This window comes from Malaclemys terrapin, chromosome 1, assembly GCF_027887155.1.
Source record: "Malaclemys terrapin pileata isolate rMalTer1 chromosome 1, rMalTer1.hap1, whole genome shotgun sequence".
Classification (NCBI taxonomy): Eukaryota; Metazoa; Chordata; order Testudines; family Emydidae; genus Malaclemys; species Malaclemys terrapin.
In genome coordinates this window covers 143,048,446-143,075,996 of record NC_071505.1, presented here as the reverse complement: position 1 = coordinate 143,075,996, position 27,551 = coordinate 143,048,446, and the positions used below count along the sequence as shown (strand labels likewise).

At 52.0% G+C, this 27,551-nt stretch overlaps 1 protein-coding gene across 1 annotated transcript in view; it reads right to left on the bottom strand.

Moving 5' to 3' along the window:
* ACRBP (acrosin binding protein) overlaps positions 1 to 4,414 on the bottom strand; it is a 59,171-nt gene extending 54,757 nt beyond the window's left edge. The window contains exon 1 of the mRNA XM_054041987.1: positions 4,353 to 4,414. Coding sequence (XP_053897962.1) covers positions 4,353 to 4,365 — 13 coding nt within the window. The 5' untranslated portion in view covers positions 4,366 to 4,414. The remainder of the gene's footprint in view (positions 1 to 4,352) is intronic.
* Positions 4,415 to 27,551: the final 23,137 nt, after the last annotated feature.

Here is a 27,551-nt window from a genome sequence, read left to right as displayed (position 1 = left end):
GACAAGAAGGAGAATCATGTGTTTATCACATGTATAGCCCCACACCGATTGGTTCAACCGTTCCTTACATAAGGCCATGATTTGTTTACCTCATCTTATATAATACTAGACCACCAGGGGGCCTTACATAAGGCCATGATCATCTTATATAATCCTAGACCACCAGGGGGTCTTACATAAGGCCATGATCATCTTATATAATCCTAGACCACCAGGGGGTCTTACATAAGGCCATGATCATCTTATATAATCCTAGACCACCAGGGGGCCTTACATAAGGCCATGGTCATCTTATATAATCCTAGACCACCAGGGGGCCTTACATAAGGCCATGATTTGTTTACCTGGCAAGTGTCCCATCGTGACCCTTACCTCCTCATGGAACTTTTCATTAGGTTGGTGTAGGGATGATACATCCCCACATCCCAGGCCTCCTTCCCAGGCCCTGGCTGTGCTGCAGGGATACTGCGGGTCGGACCCTTGCTCTGACGGTGGCCACATGCTCTCAGGCTCTAGGTGGCAGGACCCTTCTTCCCAGCGTCGCCCCCGCCCTGTCAGGGTTACGATCCCCCTCCAAGTCTGGCCTGCAGTGCCTCTTGGCTGAGGTGTCTCCCTGTCAGGGCCGGCTCCAGGCACCAGCTTACCAAGCAGGTGCTTGGGGCGGCCACACCAGAGAGGGGTGGCACGTCCAGCTCTTCGGTGGCAATTCGGCAGTGGGTCCCTCACTCCAGCTCAGAGCGAAGGACTTCCTGCCGAAGTGCCGCAGATTGCGATCACGGCTTTTTTGTTTGTTTGCTTTTTGTTTTGCGGGGGGCGGGGGGGGGCTGCTTGGGGCGGCAAAAACCCTGGAGCCGGCCCTGCTCCCTGTGCTGGGCCCACTGCCCAGGGTTCCCCTCGCTCTCCCCAGCTGCTCACCGCACCCAGCTCCAGACTGCTCCACTCTGCCTCAACATGGCTGCTGCTGCTGCTCTGCCTCCAGCTCCCTGGGCTGCTTCTCTGGCCTCTCTGGCTCCGGTTGCTACAGCTCTGCCCCCAGGACAGGTCTGCTCTCTGGGCTGTGCTCTGGCTTTGGGGCTGCAGCTCTGCTCCCAGCAGCTTAGCCTGGGCCCCTGCTCTCCTTAGCTCGGCCCCACTCTGTCTGACCCAGGCCAGTCCAGCTCACACGGAGGATGGGGCCCCCTGGCCTCCTGACTCCTTGATTAGTCTGCCCGCCCTGTCAATCAGGCTGACCTGGAGCATTGGCCTCTCCCCATTGCCCTTGGGGACTGTCAGTCTCAGGGTCCTCATTTTCCATCGACCCTTCCCCTGTTTGTGCTGGGAGCTAGCCAACCAAAACACCCCCACTGAATGTTAGTAAGGGGATAACAGTCCCCTTACATAAGCAACATGGTACTTATATAAAAAACAGGCAAACTGCCTGCATACTGATCCTCTACACCTCCAAAAACCTCTACAACACTCCCATTATTTTTTTTACCAACAACAGAAGGGATCTTGCCAAATGCAATGTTCTTTTCTGTTTAGATGTTAAAGATGGTTTCTGTCTGGTAACACTTGACGAAGAAAGCACCTATTCAACATCTTTCTGGACTCTTTGGGCAGATCTAGATGGCTATGAATGACATTTGGCTTTAATCTCTGGTGCCAGATTCATGAAGTGCTAGAGGAACTTGAGGTGGTTAATGTAATTGCAGATGACAATTTGGTTGTGGAGACTCCTTTGAAGAGGCACACACAGTATTCATGCAAAATAGTAAAACTCACATAGGCTCAACAGTAAGACTCTCATACAACATAACAAGGGAAAATCCCCACTTTGTCACAACACCTCCCCTAGGTCCTAACATGCAAAGGAACCTGTAACTATGTGATTCCAGTCAATGTGGATTGGAATAATCATTATTGCATGATTAGCCTGTAGCATGTTGCCACTGGGACACTGCAACGAAGTGTAATTATACTTAGTCAAAGAAGGAATACTTAGGCATTGTTTCTGCATCCACCAGGTTTGCACAGTATCTCCTGGGATGTGATCATATCCAAGTGGACACAGACCTGAGGGAATACTCCTTCCCAACCTCACATATGGTGATCATTGAGCAAGAACCAGCCAGCCAAGCACCTGAGATAGAATGCTTGGTGCCACCTCAGATCCCTGGCCCACCCTGCCCAGTGTCCCATCTCCAGATGTGGCCATCCCTGATGCTTCAGTTCAGAGGAAGGAGATAAAACAAAACAAAAAAAACAGCATACATTGTGTGGGGAGGGAACCAATTCCTCCCTGACCTCTATTAGTGACTCATTGAAACCCTGAGGTGTGAGCTTTAGGAAGATTGGTCCTGCTTTGAGCAGGGGGTTGGACTAGATGACCTCCTGAGGTCCCTTCCAACCCTGATATTCTATGATTCTATGAAGATAAGACATAAACTGAACTGAACCTTAGGGTTGTCAAGCCCTACCCCATCACTAGCAACCCCATCATACAATCACACTCATAAATTTGTTCAGCTCTCTCTTAAAACTAATTAAGTTGTTTGTCCCCACAACTCTTATTGGGAGGCTGTGCCAACCTCCCCCTCCCGCCCCACCCCCGATGTTTAGAAACTTCTTCTAATTTCCAGCCTGAATTTGTTCACAGCCAGTTTATACCCAATGTTTTTGTTCCAACGTTGTCCTTTAGCTTAAGTAGCTCTTCATCCTCCTTGGTGTTTACCCCCTAATGTATTTATAGAGCGCAATCATATCCCCTCTCCGCTTTCTGTTGCTAGGCTAAACAAAAAGTCTCTTCTCGTAAGACTGGCCCTCCATTCCCCTGATCATCACAGTAGTTCCTCTCTGCTCCTATTCAAGTTTAAATTAATCTTTCCTGAATATGGGTGACCAGAACTGCACACAGTATTCCAGATGAGGTCTGACCCATGCCTTGTACAATGGCATTAATCAGAGCTGGCCTCAGTGAAATGGTGCCCTGGGTGAATTTATATTATGGCACCCCCGTGGGCACCCCACCCCATCACACCGACCCCCACGGCTCCCCCCATCACCCCTGACCCCCACAACTTGCCCCCATCACCTCCAGGCCCCACTGTCCCCCCCACAGCTCCGAGGGGTTTTTTTTGGGGGGGGGCAGTGTGTTTGTTGGGAGGAATGTGAGTGAGAGAGGGGAGTGTGTGTGTGTGCCTGAGTGACTGTGTGAGCGCACTGTCTCTTTAAGAAGAGCATTCAGGAGCCTGAACAGCAGCACTGGCAGCTCCCACTCTGGACCCAGAGGCACCAGCACACACATGCTCCCCCTGACCCCCACCCCAGCTCAGCAGAGCAGAGCCTGGGTACACAGGTGGGGGGAGGGGGATACGTCAACATCGCCCCCCTCCTCCCAGTGACGTAGCCAGGATCTAAGAGCAGGGGAGAGCAAACATAAAAAAGGCACCCCCCCCTTGGCTCCTCCTCTGGCCACGCCCCCCTTGGCTCCTCCTCCGGCCGCTCCACACACCCCCCTGGCTGGTTCCTCCGGCTGTGCCGCGCCCCCCCCATTGGCTGCCAGCCGCCATGCTGCGCCCCCCCTTGCTCCTCCGGCCACGGCTGCAGGCCGAACTGCAGGCCGCCTTACTGCGCCCCCCTCCCACACTCTGCCTCCTCCAGCCGCGCTCACTCCCCCGGCCGTGGCTGCTGGCTGTGCTGTGCGGGCTGCCCTGCTGCGCCCCCCCTCGCTCCCCTGGCTGCGCTGTGTGGGCTGCCATGCTGCGCCCCCCCGCTCTGCCTCCTCCAGCCGCGCCCCCATTGGCTGCAGGCCACGCTGCGGGCCGCCTTGATGCGCCCCCCCCCCCCTCGCTCCTCCGGCCGCAGCTGCCGGCCGCACTGTGCGGGCCGCCCTGCTACGCCCCCCCCTCGCTCCTCCAGCCGCGGCTGCCAGTCATGCTGTGCGGGCCACCATGCTGCACCCCTCCTCCGGCCGCGCCCGCTGCCCCTCCCCCCATTGGCTGCCGGCCGCGCTGTGGACCACCCTGCTGTGCCCCCCGCCTCGCTCCTCCGGTCGTGCCGCTCCCTCCCCATGGCTCCTCTGGCCATGCTGCCCCCCCTGGCTTGCAGGAGGTTAGCGCCGGCCGGCAGGCACACCGCTTTTTGAAAACGTGCTAAGGGGAAGCGGCTGCTTCCCCTGCACCCCACTAGCTAGGCTACTGCCTCCTCCCCCCGCACGCTCTGCACAGCAGACAGGAGGGAGGCTCCAGGTCTGAGCTTGGCCAGGGGCAGCTCCATGGGGTGGGGGTGGGGGAGGGGGAGGGGGAGGGGGAGGAGCAGCAATGACTGCAGATGGCAGTGGAGCAGGGGCATCCCTGCTTCAGAGGAGTTACCTGGCTGGTCCATCTGCCCCCCTTGCAGGTCGGTTTGTCCCTCTTCTCCAAACACTGCCGTGCTTGCCTGGCTGCCTCTAAGCCTTGCTGGCTGTCAGCAGGTCAGGTGGGTGGGAGGTACCAGCATGGTGCCTTCTTGAATACAGCACCCTGAGCGGTGGCCCAGCTTGCCCATCCCTAAAGCAGGATCTGAATAAGTCCCTATGTCTACTGGAAATGTCTCACCTAAGACACCCTAGGATCACATTTGCCTTTTTCACAGCCACATCACATCAGTGGCTCATAGTCAATCTGTGATCGACCCACACAACCGAGTCTCTCTCCTCCTCTGTGGCTTCCAACTGATGAGTCCCCAGCTTGTAGCAGAAATTCTTATTATTAGACCCTAAGAGCATGACCTTGCACTTGTACTATTGAATTTCATATCCCATTTCTGTCACTCTAGTCTTCAAGGTCATCCAGACCTTTCTGTACAATATTCTGAACCTTCTCTGTATTGACAAAGCCTCACAACTTTGTATCAGCAAATTTCATTAGCATTCTCCTGTGTTTTGTGCCAAAGTCATTAATAACATTATTGAAGAAGATTGGTCCCAAGACCAATCCTTGAGGAACTCCACCAGTAACCTCTCTCCAGTCCGATAGTTCACCTTTCAGCACAACTTGTTGCCTTCTCCCCTTTAGCCAATCCCTTATCCACCTTACAATGCTTGGACTGATCCCCATCTTCCCTAATTTAACTAACAACATCCCATGTGGTACCGTGTCAAACGCTTTATTGAAGCCCAAGTATATTAGATCTACTGCACTTTTCTTCTCTAAAAAACAATCAGTTATCTTCTCAAGCAACAGGTTTCAGAGTAGCAGCCGTGTTAGTCTGTATCCGCAAAAAGAAGAACAGGAGTACTTGTGGCACCTTAGAGACTAACAAATTTATTAGAGCATAAGCTTTCGTGGACTACAGCCCACTTCTATGCATCCGAAGAAGTGGGCTGTAGTCCACGAAAGCTTATGCTCTAATAAATTTGTTAGTCTCTAAGGTGCCACAAGTACTCCTGTTCTTCTTCTCAAGCAAGGAAATCAGGGTAGTCTGGCCTTTGCTACACCCATGTTGCATTAAATCCCTTTGACCATTTACCTCCATAAATTTACTTATTTTTTCCTTCACAAGTTGTTCTAAAGCCCTGTGTGCTACTGAGGTCAGACTAGTAGATCTGTAGTTGCCCGAATGACTTTTTTTCCCTTTCTTAAATATAGATACAACATTAGCTACTCTCCAGTCATATGCTACTACCCTGAACAGATAGATGTATTAAAAATCCTTGCTACTAGACTCACAGTCTTGTGAGTCAGTTCTTTCAGTATTTTGGGATGGAAATTATCCAGCCCCCTGATTTGAGAGCATGCAGAACAGAGAAGGAGTTTCATGAGGAACCTGAACACATCACCCAAGCCAAATTTCTTCATGTGACAGATAAGTGGTTTCTGCAGACACAGTGCTTCAAATACTCATAGAATCATGGACATGCAGGGCTGGAAGGGACCTCAGTTGGTCATCAAGTCCAGCCCCCTGCACTAAGGCAGGATCACGTAAACTAGACCATCCCAGTCAGGTGTTTGTCCAATCTGTTCTTAAAAACCTCCAGTGATGGGGATTCCACAACCTCCCTTGGAAGCCTGTTCCAGAGCTTAACTACCCTTCTAGTTGGAAAGTTTTTCTTAATATCTAACCTAAATCTCCCCTGCTGCAGATTAACCCCTTTACTTCTTGGACATGGAGAACAATTGATCACTGTCCTCTGTATAATAGCCCTTAACATATTTGAAGACTGTTATCAGGTCCTCTCTCAGTCTTCTTTTCTCAAGACTCAAATGCCCAGTTGTTTAACCTTTCCTCATAGGTCAGTTTTTCTAAACCTCTGATCATTTTTGTTGCTTTCCTCTGTACTCTCCAATTTGTCCACATCTTTCCTAAAGTGTGGCACCCAGAACAGGAAACAGTACTCCAGCTGAGGCCTCACCAGTAGAGCTGAGTAGAGCAGGACAATTACCTCCCATGTCTTACATACAACTCTCCTGTTAATACGCCCCAGCATGATATTAGCCTTTTTTTTACAACTGCATCACATTGACTCATATCCAGTTTGTGATCTACTATAACTCCCAGGTCCTTTTCATCAGTACTACCACTGAGCCCGTTATTTCCCATTTTGTAGTTGTGCATCTGTTTCTTCCTTCCTTGGTGTAGTACTTTGCACTTGTCTTTACTGAATTTCATCTTGCTGAATTCAGACCAATTCTCCAATTTGTCAAGGTCATTTTGAATTCTAATCCTGTCCTCCAAAGTGCTTGCAACCTCTCCTAGCTTGGCCTCCTCTGCAAATTTTATATGCATAGGCGTCGACTTCCCCTCTTTCCCGTGGGTGCTCGACCCCACTCCACCCCTGCCTCTTCCCACCCCTGCCCCGCCCCCATTCTAACTCCTTCCCCAAATCCCCGCCTCGGCCCCACCTCTTTCCCGCCTCCTCCCCTGAGCGCACCACGTTCCCACTCCTCCCCCTCCCTCCCAGAGCGTGCTAACGCTGCCAAACAGCTATTTGGCAGCAGCCGGGCAGGAAGCACTGGGAGGTAGGCGGAGGAGCGGGGATGCGGCATGCTCAGGGGAGGAGGAGGAAGTGGGGCAGGGGGTGAGCGGAGCTTGGCTGCTGGTGAGTGCAGAGCACCCACTAATTTTTCCCCGTGGGTGCTCCAGCCCCGGAACACCAGGATACTCTCCACTCCATTATCCAAGTCAGTAATGAAAATATTGACTAGTACTGGACCCAGGAATGACCCCTGTGGGACTATACTAGATACATCCTCCCAGTTTGACAGCAAACCATTGATATCCAATCTTTGAGCAGTCTTTCAACCAGTTATGCACCCACCTGCTGAAGGCTTGTGGCCTGTTTTTCACACTTCTCCTACAGGAGAACAGTCATTATGTCAGATTGGCCAGACAGGAAAGAAGAACTCCAGAGACATAACTAGAAGATATGTGGGGAATGTCACACGCCCCCAGTCATATGTTTGCTGAAACATCAATGACTCTGTTGACAGAGAATCTCTCCAATCACAGAAGAAAACAAAACTAAAAAGTAAACAGCACTGCATGTTTCAGAATTTGGTTTAGCTCTCTGTTACAATCACACTCCAGCAAACAAGAATCAAGGCTTTTTTGTTTGTTGGTGCCTTGTTCCACTCCAAATAGTGGGGCTGTGCTGACAGAAATGGTTACTAATCTGTTCCATAACTGTTGTTCTTCAAGATGTGTTGTACATGGCCACTCCACTTCAGGTGTGTGCACGTCTAGTGCACAGTTGTCAGAAACTTTTCCCTCAGCAGTATCTGTTGGGGTGGCACTGGAGCCCTCTGTTGTTTCATGCTGCTGTGCAATGGCATAAAGGGCAGAGCTGCCCCCAGCCCCCCTTAGTTCCTTTCTTACTGGACAGACTCTGATATAGCAGGGAAGGAGGGTAGGTCGTGGAAGGGACACATGCAACACATCTCAAAGAACAACAGTTACAGAAAATGTTAATAACGGGTGGTTCTTCTTTGAATGATTGCACATGCCCATTCCACTTCAGGTGACTCACAAGTAGTTCCATTTGGAGGTGGGATCTGAGTCTACATGAGTAAAGACTGAAGAACCACATGTCCGAACTTGGCATTATCTCCAGACTGCTGAGAGATGGCATAATGTGAGGCAAAGGTAGGCACTGAAGACCAAGTTGCTGCTTTGCAAATGTCCAGAATAGGCACTTGGGCCAAAAAGGCTGCAGAGGCTGCATGTGCCTTTGTTGAATGTGCTAATACTCTGTTTGGAGGGGTTACATCGGCAAAGCTATAGCACAAACATATGTAAGAGGAGATTCTTTGAGAGGAGACCGGACAGTCCTTCATCCAGTCTGAAATTGCCATAAACAACTGTGAAGATGATTGGAATGGTTTAGTCCTGTCCATGTAAAACGCCAATGCTCTCCTGACCACTAGTGTGTGAAGTCTCATCCCTATGAACATGAGGCTGAGGGAAGAAAGTTGCCTGACCCTGATTAATAAAGAAGAGAGACACCACTTTGGATGAGGGCATAGGCATATCTTGTTCTTGTAGAAGATTGCAGACAGAGATTTGGACTCTAGAGCTTGTAATTCACTCACTGTCCAGGTTGATGCAAATGCTCCAAACTTTTTAGAAATCTGGCTGTCGTAGGATTGGAGAAAGCTGTGATAGCTGCCAGGTGGACCTTGATGTAACTAATGGTAAGACCTTCCTGTTTCAGGAATTACAAATAGTCCAACACATGATGGATCAGTGCCAGGACAGGAGAAACACCTTTTTGCTGGGACCAGATGTAGAATCTCTTACACTTCACCAGGTAAGTATACCTCGTAGAAGGTTTCCTACTATTTAAAAAAAAAAATCTTGAACTCCCTTTGAACAAACGTTCTCCTGAGGCGGTAGCCACAGAGCATGCAGGCTGTCTGGTGGAGGCCCTGCAAGTTAGGATGGAGGAGGCTACCATGGTCCTGAGAGATCAGGTCTGGGTCCAATGTAATGTCAATGGAGCTCTATCAGAGAGGGTCAGCAGAGTGAAAAGTCAATGCTGTGGAGGCCATGCTAGAGCTATGAGTCTGACTCAAGCATGTTCTTGCTTGATTTTCAACAACATTCTGGGCAGGAGTGGAACTGGAGGAAGTAAGTATAGGAGCTTGTTTGTCCAGGGCAACAGGAAAGCATCCATGAGAGACCCTGGGCTGTGACCTGCTTGAGAGCAAAACTGATGACACTTCCTGTTGACTTTTGTTGCAAACAGGTCTATTTGGGGAGTGCCCCACCATTGGAAAATGAACCTGGCAACATCTGGGTGGAGGGACCATTTGTGGTGAGAAAGATCTGCTTAATCGGTCTGCCAGATTATTCTGAACACCTGGAAGGTGAGAGGCTTTGAGTGGATTGAGCTGGCAATGCAAAAAGTCCCACAGCTTCACTGACTCTTGGCAATGCTCCTACTAATGCAGCCCAATATGCCGTTAGCCTTCTTGGCAACAAGGGCACACTGTTGACTCATATCCAGCTTCTCGTCCACTGTAATCCCCAGGTCCTTTTCTTCAATACTGCCGCTTAGCCAGTTGGTCCCCAGCCTGTAGCAGTGCATGGGATTCTTCTGTCCTAAGTTCAGGACTCTACACTTGTCCTTGTTGAACTTCATCAGATTTCTTTTGGCCCAATCCACCAATTTCTCTAGGTCACTCTGGACCCTATCTCTACCCTCCAGCATATCTACCTCTCCCCCCAGCTTAGTGTCATATGCAAACTAGCTGAGGGTGCAATCCATCCCATCATCCAGATCATTAATCAAGATGTTGAACAAAACCAGGCCCAGGACTGACCCCTGGGGCACTCCACTTGATACCGACTGCCAACTAGACATCGAGCCGTTGATCAATACTTGTTGAGCCCGACAATCTAGCCAGCTTTCTATCCACTTTACAGTCCATTCATCCAATCCATACTTTTTTATCTTGCTGGTAAGAATATTTTGAGAGACTGTATCAAAAGCTTTGCTAAAGTCAAAGGATATCATGTCCACTGCTTTCCCCATATCCACAGAGCCAGTTATCTCATCATAGAAGGCAATCTGGTTGGTCAGGCATGACTTGCCCTTGGTAACTCCATGTTGACTGTTCCTGATCACCCTCCTCTCCTCCAAGTGCTTCAAAATGGATTCCTTGAGGACCTGCTCCATGATTTTTCCAGGGACAGAGGTGAGGTCTGTAGTTCCCCGGATTCTCCTTCTTCCCTTTTTTAAAAGAGTCTTGCATCTGTGCACTATGTTTGCCTTTTTCCAATCGTCTGGGACATCCCCTGATCACCATGAGTTTTCAAAGATAATGGCCAATGGCTCTGCAATCACATCAGCCAAGTCCCTCAGCACCCTCGGATGCATTGCATCCAGTCCCATGGACGTGTGCATATCCAGCTTTTCTAAATAGTCCTTAACCTGTTCTTTCAGCACTGAGGGCTGCTCACCTCCTCCCCACACTGTGCTGCCCAGTGCAGCAGTCTGGGAGCTGACCTTGTCTGTGAAGGCAAAAAAGCTTTGAGTACTTCAGCTTTTTCCACATCATCTGTCACTAGGTTGCCTCCTAAGTTCCCTGTAAGCTGTGCAGCAGCCTATTTAGTGCTGCACATGTGCTCAGGGAACCCGCCCGGGGACCTGCTGTGGCAGGGGTGCCCCTCCCTTGGCCCCCACCGAGCCCGGCTCCCCAACTCCCCTGGCCTCAACTGTGCTGCGGCGCAGTCTGGGGCGGCCCATCCCCAGGCACAGCTGGGGCACTCAGACCTCCTGGGGCGGCACGACCAGAGCAGCACGGACCCAGCTGCGACCAGGGAGGCCCAGCCTGGACCCAGGCATGGGTGGAGCGGCCCTCCCCTGGCCTGGACCTGCTGGGGCCAGGGGGATGGTATGCCTATCCTGCAGCCCCAGCCCCAGCGCTGCTGCAGCAGGAAGAGGCACCTCTCCCCCCCAGTCCAGGTACTGTTGCTGTGGGGAGAGAGAGCTGCAGGGAGTCCTCTCTCCCTGCTGTAGCTCCTGAGCACCCTCCTGCACCCCAAATCCTGCACCCCGACCCGGAGCCCTCGCCCCCTGCACCCAACTCTCTGTCCCAGCCCTGAGCCCCTCATCCCCGGCTCCACCCCAGAGCCCTCACCCCCCAGCCAGAACCCTCAAACCTCTGCATCCCAATCCTCTGCCCTAGCCCTGAACCCCCTCCCACACTCCGAACCCCGCGGCCCCAGCTTCACCACATGCATTTTGTTATGTGCACCAATATGGAGGTGATGTGTACATCACCTTCATATTGGTGCACATGGATGGGAAAAATTAGAGGGAACACTGGTTGCCTCCTCCATTCAATAAGGGTCCCACACTTTCCCTGACCTTCTTGTTGCTAAGGTAGTTGCCATGGTAGGATGGGCCTTCAGGTTTAAAGCAATGGCCAGCATCATCTGCAATCATAACTGGGGAAGGAAGGTCTTGGCTTTCGTAGAGTCCAAGGCTGCTTCTATAAACTCTGTCTCTTGTATAAGAGACAGGATTGACTTCGCTGTGTAGATGAACAACCCTAATGCATTGAAGGTGGATTGGACAACAGTCATGCTGGACATCACCTAAGCCTTGGACCATCCAAGAGGGAAACACTTGAATTCCCAATTTTCTGAGGAACACTGGCACCACTGCCCTCTATTTTATGAACACATGTGGGGCTGCAGACAGGCTAAATGGTAAGACTGCAAACTGACAGCGGCACTGGTTGACCAAAAACCTGAGGAATTTCCTGTGGCTTTGATGTTTTGCCACATGCAAATATGGCAAAAATGTTAAGCTTCCTGTTCCTGGACTGATCCACAGCCATCTTAGTCAGTGCCAGGAGGAGGTCCCAGGACTATGTGGGACTTTAGATCAGGCGGGCAAAAATAAACAGATGAAAGGAAAATTGCAGCCCCAGCCTCTCACTACAAAGGGTTGGATGTTGGAGGAATCCCTTTAAGTCGAGGGTGGCATACCAGTCTTCAGGATCCAGGGAGGGAATAACAGAAGCCAGAGGGACCACATAAAACTTTATTTTCTTTAGCTATCTGTTGCGATCTTGCAGGCCTAGAATGAGTCTGAGACCCTCTTTTGCTTTTAGAATTAGGAAGTATTGAGAATAAAATTCCTTTCCTCTGTGAAATGGAGGACCTTCTGTTATGACTCCCAACCAGAGGAGAGATTGCACCTCCTGAAGGAGAACTACATCTTGACCGTGGCCCCTGAAAAGGGATGAGGAAAGGAAGTGAAATGGGAGGATAGAAATAAAGTGAAGGATGTATCCCAATTAAGTCTATACCTAAGACCCACTGGTCTTCAGTGATGCAGGACCAAGCATTTAAGTAGTGGGATAACCAGTTGGCAAAAAAGGGGTAGAAAAGGTTTGCACTCTGGAAGGTGGTAGGCTGTCCTTGACAAACACATCAAAATGTTTGCTTAGAACTGTCATTTTGTCTGTCTGAACTAGGAGCTGCTGCAGAAAACAAAAGGGTTGGTCTTCTATAACCTCCAATCTTTTTTCTCACTAGGTCCTGGTTCTGAGGCATGAAAGAAGGATAATATGGCTATGGAGGCGAGATCTGCTTTTTCTTTGGGGAAGGTGTATCAATGCCCAAAGATTTGAATATCGTCCTGGAGTCCTTGAGTCTATGCAGCTTGTCATCAGTCTGCTTAGAGAAGAGCAATGACCCGTCAAAGGGCTGTAATACTTTTGTCTCATTTTGGTTGTTGGGTTTAGTGAGCAGATGCTGGGTGGTGCTGGTGGCCTGTGATATACAGGAGCTCAGACTAGATGATCTGGTGGGCCCTTTTGGCCTTAAACTCTATGTATCTAAAAGGTCACAGGAGCAGTGGGTGCTGGAGGAGCCAGATCCACGTAGAACTCTGTTTGGATGTGTGAATTGACAAAGACATGGAAAATGGTCCCACAGACAGACAGAGCCTTCCTGTTAAGCTTCCTGTTCCTGGACTGATCCACAGCCATCTTAGTCAGTGCCAGGAGGAGGTCCCAGGACTATGTGGGACCTTAGATCAAGTGGGCAAAAATAAACAGATGAAAGGAAAATTGCAGCCCCAGCCTCTCACTACAAAGGGTTGGATGTTGGAGAAATCCATGAAATACAGTAGCAATGTACCTATGCTCACAACTCCATGGAGGATCTGCCAGCTTACATCACTGATGGATGGTGGAACCAGGATGGAATATATGCTCTCCTACCAGGGGCCTTCCATCCACTTGGGTCCCTGGGGGAGGGAGTGCAAAAGAGCAAGGAAATGGTGATATGGCGCATTCAATGTATGAAGATGTCCCCTGGGCATGGCTGTGAGGCCTGCTCAGGTGATGTGTGGAGAGGAGCTGCGGGGAGTTGTCATGGAGCCAAGGCCTGACTGACTCCAGCAGCTAGGAGAGAAGGGTGGGTTGGATATGTCTTCTCAGGGGACCCATTTGAGGAATGTGAGAGAGGTAGGGGACAGGGCAGCTTTCACTGCCTAGAGCATACAACAGGAAATGTGAGTGTGGTGGGCAGCCCCATGCACTGTGCAAGCATGGTGGGGACCATCCAGTCTTGCCAACTGTAACTTATGAACGGGAATATATGACAGGGTTGCCTGCAAAAGCAGAGGATTGGACTCAGTGATCCAAGAAATCCCTTCTGGTCCTGTGTCCCTCTATAGTCCAGGAACTCTTGATTCTGAGGACCAACTTCTGGTCAACTGAAGAGACCACCACCAGCACATGAAGCTGGAGATTGGGCAGGAGGGGCTCTAGGAGAAAATCCTCAACTCTCAGTGGCTACAGAGGACCTGGCTGCGGAGACCAGCTTTCAGGTCCTGGTAGAAGGCTGGCAACTATGAGAGGTCTAATGGGAGACCCCTTGGGTTGAAGTCAAAGAATAGCTAGTCATTTCAGAGCCCTCAAAAACAATGGAGAAAAGCATGCTCCATACGGGACTAGAAGCATCCTACAGGAGCTCTGCAGGACCTGTGTAAAGTACAGTCTGACCTGTCACAGCTGGACTGAGGTCTGCCCACTTGGGACAGTAGTCATGAAGCAGGAGTTGGAGGAACCGCAAGTGCCAGATCCTGTAAGGAAGAGTCTGGGTCAGAGTCAGAGACTGGAGATCAGAGGTAGTTACCAGGTTGGAATCAGGAGGCATGCATCAGGATCAGAGTCAAGCTGGAGTAGGAGACAGGCGATCAAGCAAAGTCTAACATTACAGCAGGCCAAAGTCTGTACAGCTGGCCAGGCAACTTGCTGGGGCAACCTCTGGGTTTAAATAGGGTGCTTGGCCAATCAGAGAGCTGCAGGGTACCATCACTCTGGGTCTTTTGGGAGATATCTTGCAGTGCCTATTCTCCACAGTGCTCCCTGGCTCTCTCTCTACACGGCCTCCTGGTGGCACTGTGGGAACATCAACTGTTCTAGGCTCTGCAGACCTGGGTTCTAGTCCCTGGTTCTTTACAGCCCAAAAGCCCTACTCTCTCAGAGCAGGCCTGGCTTTGAACAAAGACCAGGCCCTGTTCACCCATGGTCAGAAGAAATCCAGGACCTATCTGTTGAGACTAGCTAAGGTGTATGCCACCCTCCCTTGTTGGAGAAGTCCTTCCATGCCTGTAATCAGCTGAAAGGTGAATAGCAAATACTTTAATGGGCTTGTTATCTAGCATACAAAAACTACAAGTTGTTACATTTGTGTATTTTAAGGGTGTGGAAAATTATTAAGGGTGTGGTATTATATCAAAACTGATATTATGTAATTAAAGTCTGTATTATAATGATGCATATAGACAAGGAGGCAAAATTAAGGTTGCTTATTCAAACTTTTCTTTAGCATTTTCTGACTTTTCAGTGTTTATATTCATAACTAATATATTAATAACATATTTTTGTATTTTAATTGTCTAGGGTGTTTTTCCTCAAGAAAAAATGAACAAAGAAATTATCCCAAGTGTTTCAGCTGCATAGATATAATCCAATTTGAATCCTTCTGTACACTGTTGTAGGCTAAAGTTATTACAGTTATTTGCAGGGTGCTTATGCTAGGATGGCATATAGATTGATCTATAAATTTTTATGCAATGGGATCTGAGCCACTGAAATGCAATATCGTTAGAGCAAGAGACAAGCAACAATAAATCTAGGTTTATCAAAGGCCTCTGAAAGCAATTGTAACAACATCCTGTCCTAAACCCAGCCTCTAGGTGGAAAGTACCAGGTTCTGTAGGCTGGGAATATCAGGCCAGGTCAACAACTGAATCATCAGTAAGAGCAGCCCAGCAGCCTAAAAAGCTGGGCTAGAACAGGATAGGTTACGTCACATGTTGACTCAAACTGGGCAGGAGTTGTCTCTCTTTCTGGGCCACACAGGTAGGAACCACACTGCCCAGACTCCAGGTTGAGTCAGTAGAGGCAACGCTGAGTTTGTTTCTGCATGGCACTGACAAAACACGATTGTTACAACCCTGATACGCCTACACCCTCTGTACCCTCTGGGATCCAGCCGTGGTTCTCAAACTGGTCCAGCCGGATGACTTTAGGGTCATGGCACCCTTGAGTACGTCGGATCTGGCAGGCGACACCTGCCTTCCAGGAGGGCATCAGGGCAGAAAAGAAGACCTGGTACTCGCTGTCAGACAGTGGGCTGCCTGGAACCAGGGATGACATGCTGCAGACAGGCTGCACCATAGGGAGCAGAAGTCCTGTGGAGAAAGCAGGACAGGGATGAGTACAGCCATCAGTGACTCAAGGACATAGAGAAGCACTTCATAGACCTGTCAGTCCCCATGTCCCCACTCGCTTCCCCAACTTCTAGATCAGCACAACAAGCCCATCCAGACTGAGGTTCCCACCTGTTCCCCATGTTGGCTGGATCACAATGGTGCCTTAGAAATGAAACACAAAAACCTCAAGCCAGCCAGTTTCCCCCAGATCTGGGTGAGTCTGGTCTAGAGCTGGTCCCTTTGAGGTAAAAGGCTTCATATCCCATTCCATAACCACCCAGTCTTCCAGACCTGGGGCTGCACTGAAACCAGTGCCCTACAGGTGAAAGGCTTTTTTATCCCATTTCTTAATCTCCCTGAGTCAGCCAGTTCCTTTAACCCATTTTCCACCAGCTGTGCCCTACCCCACTGCAACCTGCTTAGCAATACAGGCTCTGATTCTGTAGAATCTGTGCCCCATTCCCTAGCCATGTGTCCCATCCTAGGAGTTTTGAGACTTCATAACAGTAAGAAAACAGAGGGCAAAGTACATGTGCAGCAATAGGGCCATCTTGTTCCCAATGTTGGGTAGTGCCATTCAAGAGCGAAGATCTTGAAGATCCATTCCCATGGGGATGAGGGAGGGATACCAGGAGTATATTCCCTGTGGGGAGAGATGGCAGAGGTACACTCTCTTCAGGGATACTCAGGGACAACAACAGAATTTCCTGGGTTCAGGGATTTGATGCGACACCTTATAGGGAAGAGGCAGTCAACACATCAGAGGTGAGGGGTTCTTGTGAGGTGCAGGTCACTTACCCACCAGGAGGGCCCTAGGCAGAGACTGGAACCTCAGCATTTTCTTCTCTTTAACTCCAGTGCCTGCAACTCCCAACCAACTCCTTCCATTTCAAAGGCCAACATGGAGGCTGTCGGAATGAGAATATGGTGACCTCATAGTCAGAATCCTAGAGGAGCCACAGTGAGGGTGGAGGTCAAAGGGATCAAGAGCAATGTAGAAATGATCAGAAAAGGGAGTCAAGGGTGATCAAGGGGGTCAAGTGGCAGACAGAGAGGGGCACAGATGAAAAGAGGAAATCCAGAAGGGGAAAGGGTTTGGGGAACATGGAAGATGAGAGGAAAAAGGAGAGGATTTGTGATGGGTAGCAAGGTTGGAGGCACTATGGGGGATGAGAGGCTTGGGGAAGTCATGGGAAGAGTGGGAACTGGAAGGGAAACAAACCAGGGATATGGAGGAAGAGAGGAATACAGGCAGATGAGATGGGGAATCCAGGATGGAATGAAGGCATGGGGAATGAGAAGGATGGAGACAGGGATTAGGGAGAGCTGGGGAGAACAGTGAGGAAAGGGCATGTGAACAGAGGTGGTTGGCTAGAAAGTAAACCAGGAGGCAGCAGAGGCAGACACACTCTAGAGCTACCCCTTCCTCCCACCCACACACCCTAGTGATCAGACTAGGATAAACTACAAATGTTTGTAGCCAGGAACATTTGGGGTGTGTCCTGACTAGCAGCGCCCAAAAAAGTGTTAACTACCCCCGGTTAACCGAGAATCAATTAACTCCAGGTAAAAAACCCTAGAAAAAACAAGCCCTGTAGGTACCTCCTTAGGTACCTAAGTTTCCACAGATAAAGTTCCCTAGATGCCTAAATGTCTCTTGGTGAGCATATGTGATCCCACCTAAGTCCTCACACCACTGAGCAGAGTGGCGGGGTAACATCCTTCTTTAGTCTGGCCTCCTGCTCCTCAAAAGTTTCTTCCTGAGATTTAAAGGCTGAAGGTGATTGCCTTGCTGTCTTTCTATAGGAGACAATAGAGAACCTAGAACAGTGATCTCCAACCTTTTTATGCCCAAGATCACTTTTTGAATCTAAGGGCAACCCAGGATCTACCCCGCCCCTTCCCTGAGGCCCCGCCCACTCCATCACCCCCCCCCTCCGTTGCTCACTCTCCCCTACCCTCACTCTCTTTCACCAGGCTGGGGTAGAGGGTTGGCGTTCAGGAGGGGGAGGGGGTGTGGGCTCTGGGCTGGGGCCAAGGAGTTCTCAGTGTGGGAGGGGGCTCTGGGCTGAGCGTGGGGCAGGGGGTTGGGGTACAGGAGGGGGTGATGGGTGCAAGCTCTAGCAGGGATTTTGGGTGCAGGAGGGGGCTCTGGCAGAGTGTTGGGGTGCAGGGTGTGGGGTCTGGGAGGGAATTTGGGTGCAGGAGGGGGCTCTGGGCTGGGGAAGAGTAGTGGGGGTACAGGAGGGGGTACAGGGTGCTAGCTCGGGGAGGGGAGTCAGGGCTGGGGCTTGGGGTGCAGGAGGGGGTTCAGGGTGCAGAAGGGGATATGAGGTACTGGCTGCAGGAGAGGGTTGGGGTGCAGGAGGGGGGTGGGGTGCTGGCTCTGGGAGGGGGCTCAGGGTGTAGGAGGGGGGTGGGGTGCTGGCTCCGGAAGGGGGCTCAGGGATGAGGGTTGGGATGCAGTCTCCCGCCGGGCAGCACTTACCTCTGGTAGCTCCTGGTCGGCGGCATAGTGTGGCTGCAGCTAAGGCAGACTCCCTTTCTACCCCAGCCCCACACCGCTCCCAGAAGGGGCCAATGCACCTCTGCGGCCCCTGGGGAGGAGCAGGGGTCACATGGCTCTGTGCACTGCCCCTCTCTGCAAGCACCGCCCCCATAGCTCTCCCGGCCAATGGGAGATGCGGGGGCGGTGCTTGCAGGCAGGAGCAGCACGCGGAGGGAGACCCCTGCTCCCCCTCTCCCAGGGCTGTGCTGGCTGCTTCCGGGAATGGCGTGGGCCGGGGCAGGCAGGGAGTCTGCCTTAGCTGCAGCCACACTATGCCGCCGGAGATCGCAATCAACTGGGAGATCCTCTAGGATCAACAAGTCAATCGTGATCGACAGGTTGGTGACCACTGACCTAGGAGGATACGTTCTGTAGGCTGCCCATGGGTCCAAGTATAGCCACTGGGGTGGAGGAAAGGGCATGGGTCGTGGCACCCATGGGTGCCCATACCAGGTAGGTTAAAGCTCCATACGTGGCTGCAGTTGACAAGCCCCTGATTGTTGTACAGCTGAGCTGTGGTGCAAGGCTAAGGAGAGGTGGTCATGCTCCTCACTGTCTTCACTGGAGAAAGATGGAGCTGACAGGGAAGCTGGTGGTGAGTGTCCTGGTGCCGATGGTGATCCTGGAGACCAAGCTGCAGTCAGTACCAGAGCACTGGTACCGAGCAGTAGAGACTCTGGTGTCTCAGTAACTAGACGGTCTCTGGAGAAACAAAACTCCTGCAGTACCGTGATGGTGGTTGGTACTGCCAGGGATGGTCAGTGCTGGCCCATCAGTACCAAGGGAGTCAGTGGGGCTAAGGCCTCTTGTGTGATGAGCAGTCAGAAGAGGGCTCCTTCCTTGATACCGTAGTTTTATGCATCAGCACCAATTTTGCAGAGGTGGTACGATCTTTGCTTTTAGCTCTGACAGACTGTGCCGATGCTTTTGAGCCTGTGCCCCTCAGGTCTTTAGGCTTGATGGTGGTACTTGTACCCGAGGAACTGTGAGCCTCATGGGTACCATGGCGCAGTGGTGCCTGTGCCAAAAAGAACGGTTACTTACCTTCTGTAACTGTTGTTCTTCGAGATGTGTTGTTCACGTCCATTACACATTAGGTGTACGCGCGCCGCGTGCACGGTCGGAAACTTTTTCCCTTAGCGGCTCCCATCGGGCCGGCGGGGCCCCCTCCTTCCCGCCAGAGCGGCGCCCCGCTCCAGGGTATATATATCCCTGCCGACCCAACCACTCCGGTTCCTTCTTGCCGGAGACTCCGACAGAGGGGAAGGAGGGTGGGAAGTGTAATGGACGTGAACAACACATCTCGAAGAACAACAGTTACAGAAGGTAAGTAACCGTTCTTTCTTCTTCGAGTGATTGTTCACGTCCATTACACATTAGGTGATTCCCAAGCTTACCATTGGAGGTGGGTAGGAGTCAAGGTACAACTGACTGTAGCACAGCCCGACCGACCATCGCGTCCTCTCTGGTCTGATGATGGATCGCGTAGTGGGCTGTGAACGTATGCACGGACGACCAGGTGGCTGCCTTACAGATCTCCTGGATAGGGACCTGCGCCAAGAAGGCCGTTGAGGACGCTTGGGCTCTAGTCGAGTGGGCCCGGATCTCCGGGGCCGGAACATTGGCGAGCTCATAACAAGTGCGTATACAATGCACAATCCATGCCGACAAGCACTGTGTCGAGATAGGCAAGCCTTTCATACGTTCCGCAATAGCAATGAACAGCTGGGGTGTTCTGCGGAACGGCCTGGTCCGTTCCAGGTAAAAAGCCAACGCCCTCCGGACATCCAGGGTATGTAGGCTGCGGTGGTGAGGGTCCGTATGGGGTTTAGGAAAAAACACCGGTAGGCAAATGTCCTGCCCCATGTGAAACTGTGATACCACCTTTGGGAGGAATTTGGGGTGCGGCCTCAGTTGCACCTTATCCTTATGGAACACTGTATAGGGTGGTTCCGAAGAGAGGGCCCTCAATTCCGATACCCTTCTGGCCGAAGTGATGGCCATGAGAAACGCCACCTTCCACGAGAGGTGCGTGAGGGAGCAAGTGACTAGGGGCTCAAAGGGGGAACTCATGAGTCTTGTTAGGACTAGGTTCAGACTCCACGCCGGGACAGGCGGGCGCGAGTAGGGAAACACCCTTTCCAGCTCCTTGAGAAATCGGGCCACTGTGGGGTTGGAGAACACTGATACTCCCAACTCTCCCGGATGGAAGGCCGAGATAGCGGCTAAGTGAACTCTAATTGAGGCGGGCGCAAGCCCTTGATTCTTGACGTGCAGTAGGTAGTCCAGGATCGACGGAACTGAGGCTTGTAAAGGCTGTATGCGTTGAGGCTCACACCAGTGGGAGAACCTTTTCCATTTTGCCAGGTAGGTCGCTCTTGTAGAGGGCTTCCTACTATTAAGGAGGATTTGCTGGACTTGGTGAGAGCACCTGTGTTCTGCATCATTCAGCCAGAGAGATACCATGCCGTGAGATGTAGCGAAGACAGGTTCGGGTGGAGTAGGCGACCTTTGTCTTGCGTGACTAGGTTGCGATGGAGGGGGAGGGTGATTGGATCGGCTATGGACAGCTCCAGCAGGGACGTGAACCAATGCTGGCGTGGCCAGGCCGGGGCGATAAGTATGATCGTCGCCCTGTCCCTGCGGATCTTGAGGAGAACCTTGTGTATGAGTGGGAACGGAGGGAAGGCATATCTTAGGCTCCCTCCCCATGGGATCATGAAAGCATCTGCTAATGACCCCCGGCTGAGGTTCTGGAACGAGCAGAACTGAGGGCATTGGCTGTTGTCCCTGGTGGCGAATAGATCCACCCGGGGAAAGCCCCACCTCCGGAAGATCGAATGCAGGACGTCTCGCCTCAACGTCCATTCGTGCATTCGGTAGGATCGGCTGAGGCGGTCTGCTAAACCGTTTTGAATCCCTGGAAGATACGTCGCGATGAGGTGTATCGCATGGGCTATACAGAAGTTCCATAATTGGAGTGCCTCGTGACAGAGGGGAGAAGACTGTGACCCGCCCTGCTTGTTTATATAGAACATGGCGGTAGTGTTGTCCGTCAGGACTGCCACGCTGTGACCTTTTAAGGTGGTGCGGAAGGTCTGACAGGCGAGGCGAACCGCTCTGAGCTCCTTCAGATTGATGTGAAGCAGCTTGTCTTCTCTGGACCACAGCCCTTGGGTCCGCAGTTCTCCCAGGTGCGCCCCCCAACCCAGGTCCGATGCATCTGTTACCAACGTCAGAGTGGGCTGTGGGGCAGCGAAGGGGATCCCTTCGCATACTTGTTGGCGATCGAGCCACCAGCGTAGCGAGCCGAGCACCTGGTTTGGGATCGTGACTACTTGATCCAATGGGTCTCTGTTGGGGCGATGCGTGTGGGCGAACCACAACTGTAAAGGCCGGAGCCTCAGACGGGCATGTCTGACCACGTGTGTGCAAGCTGCCATATGCCCCAGAATCTGCATGCAACACCTTGCCGTTGTCGTGGGGAACTTTTGGACCGCGCTTACGGCTCTGTGAATTGACCTGAACCGTGCCTCTGGTAGGCTCGCTTGTGCGGTTACCGAGTCCAGGGTTGCACCTATGAAGTCCAGCCTCTGTGTGGGGACTAACGTGGACTTGGGCACATTGACCCGGAGGCCGAGCTTGTCGAACGTCTGCAAGGCCAGCGTCACGTGAGACCGGACCTCGGCCTCCGACCTGCCCGCGAGTAGCCAATCGTCCAGGTACGGAAACACACGCATCCTTCTCTTTCGAAGGAAGGCTGCTACCACGGACATGCATTTTGTGAACACTCGTGGTGCTGATGCCAGGCCGAAGGGCAGGACCGTAAACTGGAAGTGGCGCTGGTCGACAACGAAGCGCAGGAATCACCTGTGGGCCGGATTGATTGCGATGTGAAAATAGGCATCTTTCATATCGAGGGCAGCATACCAATCCCCCAGATCCAGGGATGGGATAATAGTTCCCAGGGAGACCATACGGAAGCGAGCTTTGATCAGAAACTTGTTTAGATCGCGCAGGTCCAAAATAGGACGGAGGCCTCCTTTTGCCTTGGGGATCAGGAAGTATCTGGAGTAGAATCCTTTTCCCCTCAGGTCTGTTGGGACCTCTTCTACTGCTCCAGCAGCGAGAAGGGTCTGAACCTCCTGCGTGAGAAGTTGCTCGTGAGAAGGGTCCCTGAAGAGGGACGGGGAAGGGGGATGGCAGGGAGGGGGCGAGGAAAACTGGAGGGTATAGCCCGCCTTCACTGTGCGCAGGACCCATTGGTCCGATGTTATGCGCGACCATGCCCGGTAGAAATGGGACAGGCGGTCTTTGAAAAACAGAGGAGGATCCGGTATGGAATATGGTACGCTGTCCTCGGGCGTAGCTTCAAAAGCCTGGTTTATTCCTTGGCTGTGGCTTGCCCTGGCCGTGACTCTGGCCCTGGTTAGGCGTATTGTTACGTCTCCGCCTGTTATCCCTGCTTCGACGGCGGTACGGCTCGTGTCGGGGGCGAGGGTGGTATTGCCTTTGCGGCGGCTGGAGTTTAAAGGGCTTACGCTGCGTTACCGGAGTGTGCATACCCAACGACTTAAGGGTCGCTCGTGAGTCCTTAAGGCTATGTAGCCTGGCGTCCGTCTGGTCGGAAAACAAGCCCGAACCTTCAAAGGGGAGGTCCTGCAGCGTGGTCTGCACCTCCGGCGGGAGACCTGAAGCCTGCAACCACGCCGAACGCCTCATCACGACTCCCGACGCAATTGTTCTAGCCGCAGCGTCGGCTGAGTCTAGTGCGGCCTGTAATGAGGTCTTGGCCACTACCATTCCTTCATCCACCAGGGCCGTGAACTCCTGATGCGCGTCAGGTGGGAGGGAGTCCTTAAACTTGGCAACTGATGCCCAAGAGTTAAAATTGTGCCTGTTTAGAATCGCCTGCTGATTGGCGATCCTCAGTTGAAGGCCCCCCAATGAATAGACTTTCCTCCCGAATAAGTCCAATCTCTTAGCTTCCTTGCCCTTGGGGGCAGGAGCTTGCTGGCCATGCCGCTCCTTTTCGTTGACCGCCGAGACCACCAGCGAACAGGGGGACGGATGTAGAAAGAGGAAGTCAAACCCTCTAGATGGGGCGAAGTATTTCCTCTCCACGCCTTTTGCAGTTGGCGCACTGGAGGCCGGTGTTTGCCACACCATCTTATAGTTGGACTGTACTGTCCGTATAATTGGGAGAGCGACTCTGGAGGGGCCCTCTGGGCTCAGGATATCGACCATGGGGTCGTCCTGCTCTACAGTCTCCTCCGCTTGCAAGCCCAGATTGAGGACTACCCGGCGAAGCAGGTCTTGGTGTGCCCGATGGTCAATCGGGGGAGGGCCGGACACCAGTGTGCCCGCTACCGCCTCGTCTGGCGAGGAGGAAGAGGTCGGGGCCTTCTGCCCATCCTCATTGTCCTGCAATCCGGCATCAGCCAATTGTTCCTCTGCGGCCTGACCCGCAGCGTGGGATTGGGATGGTACCGTACTCGGTGCCGAGTCCACTCCTTCCCGCTCCGGTGGTCTAGAGACCGTTGCCTCCCTATACGATGGCGGACGGTGCCGCGGGGAGCGGGATCGGTACCCGGATGGCCCGGATCTCGAGGCCCTTGATGGGGGCCCTTGCTGGTGGTAGGCCCAGGGTGTCCAGAATGGCCATTGGCTCGGTTGGCCCCATTGGGACTGACCGTAGTCCCTGCTGGCCTGTGACCTATGGGCATACCCGCCGTACCGGTCTGAGTTAGTCCCCGAGACCACGGACGGTGACCTGGAAGGCCACGGTGGAGCCGTAGGATGGTGCCGGTCCGGTTTTGGGGAGTAGCGCCTCCGCGACCAGGACCTGTAATAGCGCCTCGCCGACCTGGAACGGTACCGGTGATCGCGGGACCGGGAACGGCTACGGCTGGTCGGCCTTGGGTAACGAACCGCCGACGCTTCGCGGTGCCGACTCGTGCTCTGTTGCTGAGTCGGTGCCGACCGCTTGCTGAAGCCCAACTGCTGCGGTGCTTCCTGCGCCGAGGGCAACCGGGAGTCCACCGAGGCGGAGCTCGACCGGGACCGGTTCCTGGAGCGGTGCCGAGACAGCGACCGTGATGGGCGCACCATCGCCGGCTTGCCTCTGCGCGGCAGCATAGGCAGGGCGCCTTCAGCGCGTGCCGGGACCTCGACGGACAAAGCAATGAGGTCCTTAGCTGCCTCAAACGTGTCCGGAGTGGAGGGCTGTTCCACGAGCTCCTCCAGCCCTTCATCCTCGCTCGACGCGCCCATCCTGGGGCTCGATGGGCCCTTTGGCGCCGGAGCCACTACCGGGGTCCGTGTTGGGGCCGTATCGGCCTTAGGGGCACTCGAGGTCTTTACCGGTGCCGCCCTCTTGTGCGGGGAGCGTCCTCGGGCCTTAGGTTGGCCCTTCGCTTTCGCCGGCGAAGACGATCGGCGTCGTGTATTTCCCCGCTGGGTCGGTGCCGCGGGCTTCGGGTGACTCGCCGGCGCCGGTTCCCGCACCGATGCCGGGGCGCTCCGCACGGAGGCAGACGGTGCCGTCGAAGTGGAGGGCTGTAACGCCGTCTCCATGAGCAGCTGCTTAAGGTGAAAGTCCCTCTCTTTTTTAGTTCTGGGCTTAAAGGCCTTGCAGATCTTGCAGCGCTCTTTCTGGTGAGCCTCCCCCAGGCAACGGAGACACGAAGCGTGGGGGTCGCTCAATGGCATAGGCCTGCGGCACGTGGCACAAGCCTTGAAGCCTTGGGCGTGTGGCATACCCCACCGCCCAGGGCCGGTGCCGGGGCTGAACAAACAACCCCGGCAGGAACTTTAAGTACTCTAATGAGCTGTTAACTACTGGCTAAACACTACTACAAACTAACTGATAACTGCTAGATAACACTAATGACTATTGCTAAGGGACACTCTCAGACGAGAGACAGAGTTGTTCCAACGCCGCCACGGACGGTAAGAAGGAACTGGAGTGGTCGGGTCGGCAGGGATATATATACCCTGGAGCGGGGCGCCGCTCTGGCGGGAAGGAGGGGGCCCCGCCGGCCCGACGGGAGCCGCTAAGGGAAAAAGTTTCCGACGTCCGTGCACGCGGCGCGCGTACACCTAATGTGTAATGGACGTGAACAATCACTCGAAGAAGAATGACTGACTGTGCCGGAGATCTCCTTTGACCAATCAAGAGTTCAGTTTGGGGACTTGTGTCCCTCTTCTTAGAAGTCTTTGAGGAGAGTCAGAAGATTTTCTTAGGCTCTCCTTCCATGGAAGTTGATGGTCTCAGTACTGATAGGGTGACCAGATGTCCCAATTTTATAGGGACAGTCCTGATTTTGGGGGCTTTTTCTTATATAGGCACCTATTGCTCCCCACCCTGTCCTGATTTTTCACACTTGCTATCCGGTCACCCTAAGTAGTGACCATTGCTCTGGGGGAGTCTCGGGATCGGGATCTGAGGCCGATCTAAGGGAACTCTCCATCACGGGTAGCTTAAGTTTTAACTCATGCATTCTGGCCTTCAATTTTTGGCAGAAGGTGCACTACTGAGGCTAGGTCCACACTACCCGCCCGATTCAGCGGGTAGAGATCGATCTTCTGGGATCGATTTATTGCGTCTCATCTGGACGCGATAAATCGATCCCAGAAGTGCTCCCCCGTCGACTGTGGAACTCCTGCTCGCCGAGAGGAGGAAGCGCTGTCGACGGGGGAGCTTGCCTGCACCGTATGGACCCGCAGTAAGTAAACTTAGTTCGATCTAGGAAACGTCGACTTCAGCTACGCTATTCTCGTAGCTGAAGTTGCGTTTCCTAGATCGATCCCCCGCCCCAGTGTGGACCAGCCCTGAGAAACATGCACCTCTCTGAGGCACCAAATACAGCATGGGTGACCATCACTGATCGTTATTGCGTCCCAACAGGAGACGCAATGTTTGAACCTGGAGGAGCCAGGCATAGCCCCAGATGGGGAGTTGTCCCCCCCCCAAAAGGGGGGGGGGGAAACGTGTCAACAAGACCAGGGAGAAAAAATGAAAGTATATACTTTTTTTTTTTTTTAAAACAGGGAAAATTTTAGAACAGAAACTCTACTAGATGCTATGAAAAATGGAAATTCTACCGTCTATTATAAATTCAAGGCAAACTGCAAACTAAATCAGACTGCTAATCATGCAGTCTCAGGCCAAGGGTGGCTGAGAAGGAGCTGGGGGCAGTTTGCCCACGCAGTGCTAGATAGCCTTGAGGCAAGGCATGAGACAGGGAGAGTGCATGTGTGAGCCGAACGGACACTATCTAAAATCTCTGATCAGAGGCACAGAGACGCAGACACACCTACAGTGGAGCACCCATAGGATACTACTCAGAGAATAGTATGTGATCATGTAATAAAAGACTATCACAATGCATACACACAAGGGGGCTGAATTAAGGTTGCCCAGGCAACTGTACATATGGTATTTTCTAATATTGGAGTGCTTGAGTTTGCAACCTAAAAACATTTTTTAACAATGGGAGGGGGAGTTTTGTGTACGTGTACACACACACACACACACACACACCCCTGCAATGATTTATATTATACACATATATAGATAGATATTAAAATGGAGTTAAGGTTGAGAATACATATAATTTAGTGTAAAAAACAGATGTAATTATTCCCAAAACATTATAAAGCCAAGAAATTCGAGAGTTAAGGTTACATTAAAAAAAAACCCAAACATGTTCAAGTATGGAAATATGGTCAGTCATCCAAAAAAATGGTCAGTCATCCAAATGACCTTAATTCTGCTCCATAGCAACACTAATGCAATAACCATATATTTAAGGCATGTTAGTGTTTGTGATACAATTCTGAATGAAACTAAATTTAAATACACAGTTGATTTTTTTCCATTACAGTGGCACTACAGGACAGTCACCATAGTTGAAATATCAACCTTTCATTATTTATTTTAACTTCTATGGCCAGATCCCCTGAAATGCTATGGCTGCATTATGTCACCTTGCAGCAGTGCAAAGCACCCATAACATACTGGATAATTAGACTGAGTGTACACAGACACACAGACTTTCCCCTCCCTCCTGCCCTCCACATTCCCCTGCATGCACATACAACCCTCTACTGCCTTTCTTATAGAGTAGATCTCGTGTAACAGTTAGCTTTAAAAAAAAAAAAAAGTACTAAAAATTAAGGGTCATTTTTGTCATTATTCTTCATAGCTCAAAGTTTCTCCTTCAGCAGAAAAATGCTCTATTTCATCCAATTCTACTAAGAACTGATCTTTCAAAATGGCCATTCTCTCTACAGTTT